Source organism: Sapajus apella, unplaced genomic scaffold (genome assembly GCF_009761245.1).
Source record: "Sapajus apella isolate SASKATOON/1434 unplaced genomic scaffold, GSC_monkey_1.0 scaffold1, whole genome shotgun sequence".
NCBI classification, from domain to species: Eukaryota; Metazoa; Chordata; class Mammalia; order Primates; family Cebidae; genus Sapajus; species Sapajus apella.
Genome location: NW_022436941.1, coordinates 61,179,273 through 61,192,656, shown reverse-complemented (window position 1 = coordinate 61,192,656; position 13,384 = coordinate 61,179,273). Strand labels below are relative to the sequence as shown.

The following is a 13,384-nucleotide window of genomic DNA, read 5'->3' as shown; positions in this document are numbered from 1 at the left end:
TTAAGGTGATCCCCATTTTCTCAGTGAGAAGCTCCAAATATTATTACCACCAGCTTGAATAAATATAGATATTTATGAAACAGTCAACTATCTGTTTGAAAGTACAATTAAGCATACACATCTGAAATCATATAAGGGAAATATTTATCTTAAAATATTTTCCATTCTCCAATATCATGAAAAAAATTGTATTCCACCTTTTCCCATGAGTAGAATACCAAGATCTCTTTTCTTTTCTTTTCTTTTTTTGAGACAAGGTCTTGCTCTGTTACCCAGGCTGGAGTGCAGTGGCATGATCTCAGCTCACTGCAGCCCCAAACTCCTAGGCTGAAGCAATTCTCTTGCCTCAGCCCCCTGAATAGCTGGGACTACAGGCACATGCTACCAAGCCTGGCTAATTTTTGTATTTTTTGTAGAGACAGGGTTTCATCATGTTTCCCAAGCTGGTGCTGAACTCCTGAACTCAAGTGATCTGCTGCCTCAGCCTCCCGAATTGCTGGGATTACAAGCACGAGCCACCACACTCAGCCTCTCATGCATTCTTGATGAGAATGTTATCAGAGGAGCCACTTGGAGATATTTAAAACAGTCTTCCAGAACTAGCATCTTCACTTCTGTTTGAGCACATTTAAGCCCATGTACAATACATTAATCTATATATACTTTTACTTCAGAAAATCATTTGTCCTGAAATTGTATAATTGTGATCTCCACAACAAAGACTTGTTTTGTAAACTTATGACTTCCAAGTCTTGTAACGATGAGGTCACTTCCCAGGAATAATTTTACTATATCAGTGTTAAGTGTCCTAGTATCTTTTTAAAAAATGATTATTTCTGGTGACTTCTCTGGGCATTCAAAACCAGCACTGACCAAAATGCTTTACCAGGATATTCAAAATAAATTAAATTGAGAATGCCTCCCAGAATCTGAGAGATCTTGTAAGGACTGAAGTGTGTCTCTCTTTTTTTCTGAAGGGTAAGTTTTGGGAGAAAAACAAATTTTAACCTTTTTCACAGCAGGACATATTTAGAAAATTACAGTATTTGGTTAGCATCCATGCAAGTGAACAAGGCTGCTCAGGGTAAATGCTATTCCGGCCCTGCCCAGGCTTCTCAGTAGATCAATACTGCAGCACATCATATGGAAAGCTCTGCTGTATCATGAGGTCCTATAAGAACATTGAGATGATCATTCGGGAGACAGATATTGCAAGTGGAGCCAGGCTCCGCCTGGCTGGGTGACCTGCAGTAAGGTGCTTATGCTCTTGGTGCTTTGGTTCTCACATCTGCAAGATGGGACAATAATAGTTCTCAGAGAATTCATTATCATGAGGATTCATTGAACTAATTCGCAGGAGGCACTTAGAACTACATCCCGCACATAGTAACTGTTCAACAAATGCCAGATTCAATATGTAAGCCAGATTGAAAGCAAAACAAAACAGCACGTAAAAAACGAAACGACAAAGCAATGAGTAGAATACCAAGATTAATTCCTCAACATGTCACCTCACCCCTACATGGTCATTTTACAGTAAAAGTCATCAGGTGACAAGCCCTGACCTAGCACTTGGAGTTTCTAATCAAATTGTTAGATTTTAGCCAAGTATCTCTAGGGATTTGAGAAAACCAAGCCACTCTCATTAAAGACAGACTGAAACAAATACATAAACAAACTGAAAAAACAGAACTCAGAGGAAGAGAGATAATGCTGGCAATATCAGCAAACTTTAAAAAAATGTATATACATACATATATACAGACACACACAAGAGTAATGGTTAAGAGCACAGGCTTTGGGAAAACAAGTTATAACATCCATAAATTAAAAAAAGAACTTTACAAAAAAGGAATTATCAGAAAACACAAAAGAGTTGTTGGTAATTAATAGACACGGTGGTTGAAATACATTCAATAGAAAGCTTACAAAACAATAAGATTTCCCAAACAGTAGAAGAAAAATAAAGAAAATAGGAGAGAGGGAAAAAACTAAGAAAAATTAGAGGATTGATCTAGTAACCAAGTAACAGGAATTCTGTACAGATAAAATAAGGGAAGGTGGGATGGAGGGCCACACAATTTCGAAATAAATCATATAAGAAAATTCCCCATAACAAAAGGATCTGCATTTTCAGATTGAAGGTGCTCTCTGAGTGCTCAGCATGATGAATAAACGAAGATCAACGCCCAAAGCACATTATAGTGAAATTTTAGAAAACGGTGCCTAGTGAGGGGGGAAGTCACATATGCAACAGATTAGGAATCAGAATGGCATTGTCAGAATGAAAATGATTTTCAAAAGTAATCTCTGAGATTATGAGTTTTCTATTTCCCTTCTTCTTTTCTTTCTTTCTTTTCCTTTTTTTTTTTTTTGTTTTGAGATGGAGTCTCACTCTGTCACCAGGCTTGAGTGCAGTGGCGAGATCTCAGCTCACTGCAAACTCCTGCAAACTCTGCCTCCCAGGTTCAAGCAATTTTCCTGCCTCAGCCTCCCAGTAGCTGGGACTACAGGCGTATGCCACCAGGCCCAGCTAATTTTGGTATTTTTAGTAGAGACAGGGTTTCACCGTGTTGTCCAGGATGGTTTCAATCTCTTGACCTTGTGATCTACCTGTCTCAGCCTCCCAAAGTGCTAGGATTACAGGCACAAGCCACCGCACCCAGCCCTTTTCTATTTTTCCTATAATAACATATATAACTTTTATTGTCAGAAAACAATTTTTTTTTTAAGACGGAATCTCACTCTGTTGCCCAGACTGGAATGCAGTGGTGCAACTGAGGCTCACTTCAACCTCTGCCTCCTGGGTTCAAGTGATTCTCCTCTCTCAGCCTCCTGAGTAGCTGGGACTACAGGTGCCCACCACCACGCCCAGCTAATTTTTGTATTTTTAGTAGAGACGGGTTTCACCATATTGGTCAGGCTGGTCTCAAACTCCTGACCTCAGGTGATCCACCTGCCTCAGCCTCTCAAAGCGCTGAGATTACAGGCGTGAGTCACTGTGCCTGGCCCCGAAAACAATTTTAATACAAAAAAAAAAAAAATCCAAACTTGAAGACACTAGTGTAGATTTAAATGGCTCCATTAATTTATCTGTCTTCATGTCAAAATCTGTCTCTTTGCAGTGATACAGAGACCCCTCCAGTCAGTAGGAGTCACGGCCATTGAAGACGCCTGGGTTGGACGGAGAGCTGGGAACAAGCCACTCTAGGGATTCACTACCCAGCAGCCCTGCATATGAGTGATGTCCACTCACACTTACTTGGTTAGTAAACATGTGTTTACAAGCCACAGTCCCCAAATATTTTGATATCTGAAGGAACAGGGGAAGCCCATCATTCTTTTTCCTTAGATACACCTTTCCATCCATTATTATCATGTCTCCACTATTGCAGTTTGCATTTATTTTAATAAGGCAATGCTAACCACGCCAATTTGTCTTCATTCCACTTATCAAATACCATGTCCTAGGCTTTGCCAAGAGATGATTTTCCTATTGACAGACTTACCTGTGGAGAAGATGAACACCGTGTTGTTCCAGAGCCCATGGCTTTTTAAGGCTGCAGTGACATTTCCGACTGCTTCATCCATAAGGGACACCATTCCTGCATAGTAATGCCTGTTCTTGTCTTGGATAAAATCATATGGCTTTAGGTATTCCTCAGGGACCTGAAGGGGCTCATGCACAGACTGGAGAGCAAGGTAGAGAAAGAGAGGCTGGAAAGAAAGTTTGTGTAAATCAGTGAAGAGGACATGAAAGCATTAAATATAGAAGGATAAGACAGTTCAGATTTATGCCTTAATAAAAACAATATCAAGACAACCTACAGAATGCATTGAAAGTATTTGTAAATCACATATATGATACGGGACTCATCTCCAGAATATATAAAGAACACTTACAACTCAGTGATAAAAGACAATTAACTCAACTACAAAATGGGCAAAGAATCTGAATAGCAATTTCTCCAAAGAGATATACAAAAGCAGTAAACACATATAAAGATATTCAACATCATTAGTCATTAGTAAGGTGTAAATTAAAACCACAGTGAGGTAACACTTTACATCTGCTAGGATGGTTATAATTTAAAAATGAAAAAGAACAAGTATTGGTGAGGATATGGAAAAATTGGAACTGTCACTCATTACTAGCAGGAATGTAAAATGGCACATGTAGCCACTTTGAAGAAACATTTTGGCAGTTACTGAAATTGTAAAACATAGAGTTACCATATGACCCAGCATTTCCATTCCTAGAGAAATCAAAGCATATGTCTACCTTAAAACTTGCATGAACATTCATTGCAACATTATTCATCATAAAGAGTAGAAACAACCCAAATGTCTATTGATGAGTGGATAAATAAAATATGGTATATTTTCAGCAATATATGGCAATAAAAGAAATAAAGTATTGATATATACTACAACATAAACCTTGAAAACATTATACTAAGTGAAATGAATCAATCACAAAAGTCCTATCATATAATTTCATTCACATGAAATGTCCAGAAATATAGGCAAATCTATATAGAGAGAAAGTGGTTGCCTGGGGCTGTAGGAAATTGTGGGGGAGAGGAATGGTGAGTGATTGCTAACAGGTACAAGGATTTTTTTCAGTGGGTGATGAAAATGTTTTAAACTTAGATTGTGGTCATGGTTGCATAGTTCTAAAAATTTACTATTGAATTGTATACTTTAAATGAGTGAATTTTAGGGTATGTAAATTTTGTCTAAATAAAGATATTAAAAAATATAACAAAAGACACAAGATAAAAAATTGAAACTAAAAGCCAGAGTCCCAGAATGGCTTCAATGGACCTGAACCAAACAAATAATAATATCAGCAATAGCAACCACATATTAAATGTTATCTACATACTAGACAGTATAATAATTTACATATCCTATCTCATTGAGTATGATTGAAACCACCTAATGTTATAGCAATTTTACAGATGAGTTAACTGAGGCTTAGAAAAGTTATATGTAGGATTTGTCCAACTCCGCATTAATTGAAGAGCAATTTCCTATTGAAAAACCCACTATTACGATATGGCTATATATAATAGATGCTTTAGCTGAAAATAAGTCAGCTTTTAGAAGAGGTTTAGTATTTTTAAAATATATTTTATGAGAAAAAAGGTGAACACCATGCCTTGTTAGTCTTTGATGTAGGACCAAATGTAAGACCAGTTTAATTCCTGAAACTAAGAAGTATGACATACTGATTCTATTGATACTATTTTACCACTTACATCAATTTGCAATATTTAACATTAATGATATTCCAGGTCAGCTTCTCCTTTTTAATGAGTCTTTCTGAAGGCATTCTCTTCATAGTGCTCCTAAAGAATTCTTTAATGAGTTGAAAACCCTCAAAGAGACAACAACTAGTTCAACCCAAGGATAAACATATAATTCTGTTAAAGTATTTGAGGCATTTAAATCTCATAAATGAATGAAAATGATTAGAAACAGACTGTGGGGGGGTGCTCGTATTTCATTCTTCATTGTTGACAAGCTGTTTTAAATTTTATATTATGCATCCTTGTAATGCAGAATGACTATTCATACATAGAACTCAAATAGACCCCCAAAAGTTTATTTATAGTTCAGGTCTTTGGAACTCAGAAACACATTTTCCCTAAACTCAAAAAGTTAAAAGTAGCTGTTAAATATCACAGTCATTGCTTTAAAACCTATTAAACTAAGAAGGTAGGTGATGGAATGAAAATGATCCTAATGTAGAACCCGTACTTCCATTATTTCCATGGGAAAACATTCCAAACTCCCACTCCAAAAGTCTATACTATAGCCTCTGACACCATTTTAGTTCTGCCTCTGCTTCCCCTAGACACACACAACTTCTACTCCAGCTGCACGGTCATGTTGAAGCATCTATGTTCCTGTAGACCATGGCGCAGGATATCCCAACAGATGCCCTGCCTGGGGATGATGAAGGTCCCGGCTGTGATGTCTGGAGGGAAGAATATGCAGGTGCGTCGCTGACCTGGGTCTGTTCTGGGTACTGGTGTCTGGGTCTTCAGCACTAGACCAAGCCAACTCCAGCCACCAGCCAAGGTCCAGATGGGGATAGGATTAAAAATTGGAAGGCTACAATAATTTACAGTCCACATAAAGTTTTAAAAATCAGAAAATATCACATCAATCTGTTTTTATATATAAAAATTTTTTTGAAAAATCAGAATTTCTGACAATTCTTTGTCCACACACCATCTAGTAACAAAAGGCTGGAGTATGAGAAACAGGGGCCCCATCCCCCTCAAGTGCTATCCAATTTTCTAGTTTCCCACTGTTCTACATGAGCTGCATCATTTCTTTAGGTTAGCAGTCTGGCCCTTGCAAACATGAGATTTTGTGACTATGATCTGGATTCTTAACAGTGGGAGGGGGTAGGCGGTGCAAGGGGGAGAGAGGAGGCCTATGGCTTAAAGAAAATGTTCTTATCCAGGTCATTAGCAGCAACATGGCAACCCACCTGATGAAGGAGAGAAGTACAAAGAGGGCAGGTGATTCCCAGCCAGCAATTGCTTACTAAAGGCAATGGCTGGGAAGGGGGACAGGGGAGTTCTTGAAACAATGCCAAGGGAAAACAAAGATTTTTAAAGGTTCTTATAAATATTCAGTATGGAAATCATTCTAGTCAATTTGTTAAATGTGGTGAAAAATAATCTAAAAGTCTTTCCCATAATTACTCCTTAGTAGCTAAAGACATTACCATCACTTTTATAAAAGAATATAAATTTTAGGACCCTCTATATTACGCCAAGGGGAAAATTAAGTCCTGGAGACTGAGTCACATATTATGTTTGCAACTTCTGTTTCTTGGATTATAGATTAACTCTCTTCTTTATTGCTCTTATTCTGTAAATGACTAGGACAGACCAGAGACCAGGACTTCTCTCCTTCCTATTGAAGATCTTTGTTACAGATTAACCACCTCCTTTATTGTCCTGTACCTAACTCAGACCAGATGACCCAAAAAACACCATGACTGTTACATCTTCAGTGTGGAATGTTAAATATACCTTTCCCAAAAGAAAAACACCACCTTGACTAATCAGATCATTGTAACTATGCATTAAGCCTTATACAGAAAGATGTTGAACTTCTGTTAAGCACCCCTAAACTTTGTCTATGTAAGTGATATGGTTTGGCTGTGTCCCCACCCAAATCTCATCTTGAATTGTAGTTCCCATAATCCCCATATGTCATGGGAGGGACCCAGTGGGAGTTAACTGAATTATGGGAGTGGTTGCCCCCATGCTGTTCTCATGATAGTGAATTCTCACAAGATCTGATGGTTTTATAAGGTGCTTTTCCCCCTTTGCTTGGCACTTCCCTCTCCTGCCGCCATGTGAAGATGGACATGTTTGCTTCCCCTTCTGCCACCATTGTAAGTTTCCTGAGGCCTCCCCAGCCATGTGGAACTGTGAGTCAATTAAATCTCTTTCTTTTATAAATTACCCAGTCTCAGGCACTTTTTTTTTCTTGCAAAACCTCTCAGCTCACCAGAGGGCCAGAGGAACTCAGGCAGTTCTTCATAACAGCGTGAGAATAGACTAATACAGTAAGAAATCCCAAATTTCTACACTTTGAAACACAGACTTCCATTCTTTGGAATCTGTGCTTCCCAAGAGGCCATCCTTAAACTCTGTACTTGAATAAAGTCTCTTGAAACTAGATTCTGATCCTTTTCATTATTTTAAGTTGACACTTTTGAGGGGTTAAAAATAAAAAATTACACCAGTCCTGATCAGTCCAGTGGTCAGACCCTTGACTCAAACAGAAGGGACATGAATGAAAAGAGGAAGTGAAAACAGCCTCTGAGTGGTGAGGACCAGCCTGGCATGTGACTGTCACAGGCCATGGAAAGGCATGCAACCTGCTTACCAGACCTAATAACTTAGAGGTATAGATTAAGGTAGTCCTTGAACAAAAAAGTTATCTTTTTCTCCATCTCATCAGCAGCAGTCTAGGGCTAATAAGTGTGTGGGTAGACAGCCTTACACACAACAGTATGGCTGTTGGTCACGAAGAGGTGGCAGAATGATGGGTAGTATAGCCCATTTCAAGAGGTCAGGACTGATGCACATTTTAGATATTTCCATCCCATACTAAAGAAAATAAAGTTTCAACACTCAGAAAATGAACTTTATTCATGAAATATTATAATCCATTCCCCAACAGTGGTAAATGCGAAACACTTCTATACTATTTTTAAATTGAAAAAAGAAAGAGAGTAGTGTTTTTAACACTATATGGTGGCCCAGTGGAAAGAATTAACGAGGGATCTAAGGTTCTCCAACCACAATGAGGACCCCATCTGCAGCCACCAGTCCTGGGACTCTGCCTGTGAACAGCTGTGGTCAATTTTCCCACTCCTGCCAACTAGAGCTCAGCTCACTGTCAGCCTAAAGCCAGCAGCTGCCATTGCTGGAGCCTGATCTCTCCCCTGCTTTTTCTTAGGTCCAGAACCCTGTTCTGATCAACTGTCACAGTTGCTGCCTTTGCACCAACCCTACCTGTAACAGTATCTGATGAATGTAAAATAAAATCCTAGGCATGAAATCATGACTAAATATCTAAGTATTACATAAAAGCAAGACATTATCACCTAAAGCTATCAGCATATTCATGTCTGAGATATTAGGAGTTCTTTTCCCTTATTTATGCCATATGGTTGCTAAGATATATACTGTAAATATCCTCATCATGCTAAGAAATCTTATTTCAGTGAGGAAGAAAGTCTTATTTTCATTTCTTTAGTATATTTTCCTAATTTAAAGTATAAATAAAGAAAAGCATATGATAGGTTTTGAAACTGCTTTTCTATCTTTGACTTCTAAATAAAGACTTTTTTTTTTCCAAATTGTGTCAGGGAAAAGTAAAAGTCTTCCACTAGAAATTAACATTTTCCTCAAGAAGCTACTAGTAGATCAGGTGTATAATATAACACTTGCTTCCATTCTGCAAAGTGTTTATGTGGGGGGCTGTTTTTAAAAGAGATATTTTACGAATATGTTACTTTCAGTCTATAGTGTCACTACTAGGGGGAATCATCCTGCTGAAAAAGAGGAAGGACATTCCTTCTTAACACATGTGAAAGTAATTAGCAGGACCTTCCTGAGTGCAGCATCAGCAACTGTGTTTCGGTTATGAACTACCTCCAAATGCTTTTTCCCCCTCAAGTGTTTTTTAAAATAGGTGCAATTTTAAGTTAGCCTGTGAATTTTTCATGTGCTTTTCTTTAATGATTTTTATCTTAGAACAAGTTGCTTATGTTACAATCTATATATAGTATCTGAGAAATTAGCCCAGAATTAGATTAAACCTCAGGATAAAATCATGAAAAGTACAGCTCCCCAAACTGGTGAGTTGCATCATTTTATACTGAACTGAAAATGTAAGCATGTATTAGCTGTCTTAAACATTCTTGGGTTACAGCTTGACTCTTAATTATTTCATTCGCTTATGTCTATGATTGAAACTTTTCTTTGAGGATATTGGGAATGTTGGATACTGCTATAGAATGTTTCAGATATGATAGGAAAATGACCATTCTCTCATCTGGCACTTTCCAAACAAATATGAACAGCGGCCATGCTAATAACACTCCTTTCGTGGCTAGCAAGTTCTTAGGGCTTCCCATTGTCCTCAGTCCCCAAGCTTCTCTCCCGCGCCCCAGTTAAGACAGCCCACCCACAAAGATCTATTTGACTTCAGCTGCTTCTTTTTATCTGCTTAATGTTTTGGAACCCTGTGAGGGAATATTCTATTGTTCTTTAGTAGGAATGAATTTGCATTGTGGGCAGATTACAGTTGCTGCATGATTAAGGTAGATTGTGAACCTGTAATATGTAGTTGGCTTCTGCTTGCCTCTCCATATTTGAAAGGAATGCCCTGAATGACCCATCCTAGAATGGCTCTCACTGCACCAGGTGTCAGTGGTGGCTGCACATTAGAATCACTGGTAGGAGCTGGGGAGGAGGAATAACAAAGTACCAATGCCTGGGTCCCACCTCAGATCAATGAATCACAATATTTGGCATCAGTATTTCTTATAAGTTTCCCAGATGATTCTAATAGACGGTCAGGACTGAAATCATTAAGATGAATCATGAGCTGGGACTCAGAATCTCTGGTCTTGGATATTAGCTGTGAACTAGGGAGGCTGATTAAGTGCATGAGGTCTGGAGTCAGAGAGCATGAGTTTAAATTCTGATTCTGACTCTCAATAGCTCTGTGACCTTGAACAAGTTACATAACTTCTCTAAGCCAGTTTGCTTATGTGTAAAATGGTATCTCCCTCAAAGAATAATACATGGTTCTCTTAAGAATACCTTGTTAAGTGTTAAGCCACATCCATAAAATGTCAAATATATAAAAGAAAACTGAGAACTTAAGCCAATTACCTAGCAGCTGTTTTTCCAATTATCTGAATATTTGTTTAGATTTAGATTTAAAATCTGTGTATTTCCACATTTTTCAGAGAATGTTCCCATTTCTTCATGTTCCACAGAAAGCATGGTTGCTTCAAGATATCTGCATATGAGAGTGATAGCCAAAAGTGGGACACAGCTGAGGACAGATACTTGTTTCTGTGTTTTAACTTCTGTATGTGCTTGATTATTTTTTACTGAATGTCAGGAGTTGTCTATTGAATGTCAGGAGTTGTATAACATTTGACGGTGTAAATATAATTTGAAGTTCAAGGTAAAGTTGTCTTCTGGAAGATTTTACCTTAGCTTGTGGAAGTCAAAGGAGGATGCCAGCAATCTGGCATTTAACTCAACCAGGGAAGATTTCCAGTACTGAGTTCAAGTAGGCAGAAAATGAAAAGGAAATTAACAGCCACATACCAAGTTCAAACAGGTATGTAAACCAGAATCCACATGGTGATCTTCTTCTAGTTTAGATATTTGACCCTCGTCCAAATCTCACGTTTAAATTTGATCCCCAGTGGGGGCCTGTTGGGAGGTGTCTGGGTCATGGAGGTGGGTCCTTCACAAATGGCTTCATGCCATCTTTGCAGTTATGAATAAGTTCTCACTATATTAGTTCCTGAGAGAGCTGGTTGTTAAAAAGAGTCTGGCCTCTCTCTCTCTCTCTCTCTCTCTCTCTCTCTCGTCTCTCTCCCCTCCAGCCATGTGATCTGTACACACCAGCTCAGCTTCACCTTCCATTATGAGTGGAAGCTTCCTGAAGCCCTCACCCAGAAGCAAATGCTGGTGCCATGCTTCTTATAGAGTCTGCAGCACCATGAGCCAAATAAACCTCTTTTCTTTATAAATTACCCAGCCTCACCTATTCCTTTACAGCAGCACAAACAGACTAAGAAAGACCTGCACCAAGGGCCTTCAGGCATTGTCAAAGAGGCAGAGTAGGAAATTAGAAGAACCAGGAAGCACTACAGATTCTATAATTTGTTGTGCAGGGTATCACTGAAGTATTATTTTTATGGGTTATTTATAGGTGTTCTTAATGAAGCCATATTTTGAGACCAGTGTCTGACAACACAAATATTTGTTCCCATTTCAAAAGCATTTATAAGCTAAATCCAGAGAACTTAGCTTAAATTTTACCTCATGAGTAAAGTTAACAAAATAATTATAATAATAAGATTACTGATGATATACACAATAGCTTCATCAATATACCAGGTATATGGATTAGAAGACCCAATATTTTTAAGACATCCACTCTCCCCAAATTGTTCTATAGATTCAAATCCAAATCCAAGCAGACACTTTTGGGGAGCTGGCAAATAGAAATTGACTAGGTGATTCTAATATTAACATGAGAATGCAAAAGATCTAGAATAGCAAAATATTCTTGCTGGGAGGAAGTACAAGATTAGAGGACCTGCCCTGATCCGAAAATTTATGGATCTTTTAAACAAAAGTTTGTCATAATAAAGCCTCATTTTATATATAAGACAATCATTTTTTAAGAGTCATTTTATTAATTACTCACAACGCATGCACATAATATACCAAAAATTTAAAACATATTTCTATTGAAACACTTCCAACACAGTATTCTTCAAAGCATGATCTGGGGACCACTCTTAAGAATCACCTTTTAAGAATTTCTCTAAAATGCTGATGTAAGGATTTCTCCCACACCTAATAAATCACACCCTGGAAGTAGGCTCCAGGAATCTTCATTTTTAACAAGCTTCCTAGGTTGATTCTGGGGTATTGTATAATTTGAAAAGGACTTCCTAGAATTTATTAGACTTTTCCCTAAACAACAATGGCCTTTTCCTACATTCGTCTGAAAAGACATTAGCATAGTAAGATTTTGCTATCAGTAAATAGAAGCAAAACTTACCTTCTCTGGTGGATGGTTAGTTATGAGGGTTGTAGCCCTTTTGGTGAATATGTTTGTTGAATACATATTTTTATATCCTGTTGCAACTTCTTCACCATCTCGGAAATCAAGAGCACATCGTGTAACATTCAGAGCGTCAATTAATGTACAGCGCTCATGGGAATAATAATCTTCACTACCCAGGAGATATCCTACAAGAATGGAAAAAAAATAGCACAGCATAAAACTTGTTAAACTAATGTTTCAGCATTTAATTGCCTAATGCAGTTGATCACCCGTGAGTAGGCTAATCAAATGACAAGGCTAATCAGCACCGTTTCTCAACATCTCTGTATCTGGTAACAGGAAGCATTAAAACATTAGTGTATAAAAACTCAAATATGTTCCTCATTCGTCTTTAGAATATAGGCTCTATCACGTAACAGTAACAGTTTTTTTTTTTTAAATCAGAGTTGAATTCAGTAAGGGTGATAATATCTTAATCCTTTAAAGCTATATAAAGGTAAAATAATGTATAGCGAATGTGGCTTGTTAGAAGTTTTTACTCTAAAGTGATCACATAAATGAGTGCAGGATTCAAATAATGTTTGTTGTTACTGATGTTGGGAGACTGGCTTCAAGGTTATTTATAGAAGTGGTTCTAGGAGGAGTCATCTTTAGTCAGATGCTGACACCCACTGGTGAAAGATACAAACCTTTCCAATAGAGGATCTCTAGAAGTAACAGAGCTAATATATCAAACTAAAGTCAGCACTGAAATAGGATTTTTCTACCTATAGTGATCTTAGTTTTGCCCCAAATTTAAATGGCATCAACTGCCTATCCCACAATTTAGACTTCATATGGAAGAAAATGGGTTTTCTCAACTAAGAGTTGTTTCTGCAAATGTTCTATATTTTCTATATTTTAAAATATTATCTTTCTATATTTTAAAGTATTAAAATAAGCGGTGCTACTATATATGATCCCACTTGTATTAAATGTCCATAACATGTAATCTGTAGAGACAGAAAGTGGC

The 13,384-nt window shown here is 37.7% G+C and overlaps 1 protein-coding gene across 3 annotated transcripts in view; it reads right to left on the bottom strand.

Annotated features, from left to right (window-relative positions):
• ARSB (arylsulfatase B) overlaps nt 1-13,384 on the bottom strand; it is a 212,380-nt gene that overhangs the window by 177,837 nt on the left and 21,159 nt on the right. For all 3 annotated transcript variants that reach the window (XM_032277510.1, XM_032277517.1, XM_032277526.1), the window contains exons 3-4: nt 12,367-12,557; nt 3,510-3,717 (exon numbers count right to left, since the gene is read on the bottom strand). In XM_032277510.1, the coding sequence (XP_032133401.1) occupies nt 3,510-3,717; nt 12,367-12,557 (399 nt within the window). The remainder of the gene's footprint in view (nt 1-3,509; nt 3,718-12,366; nt 12,558-13,384) is intronic.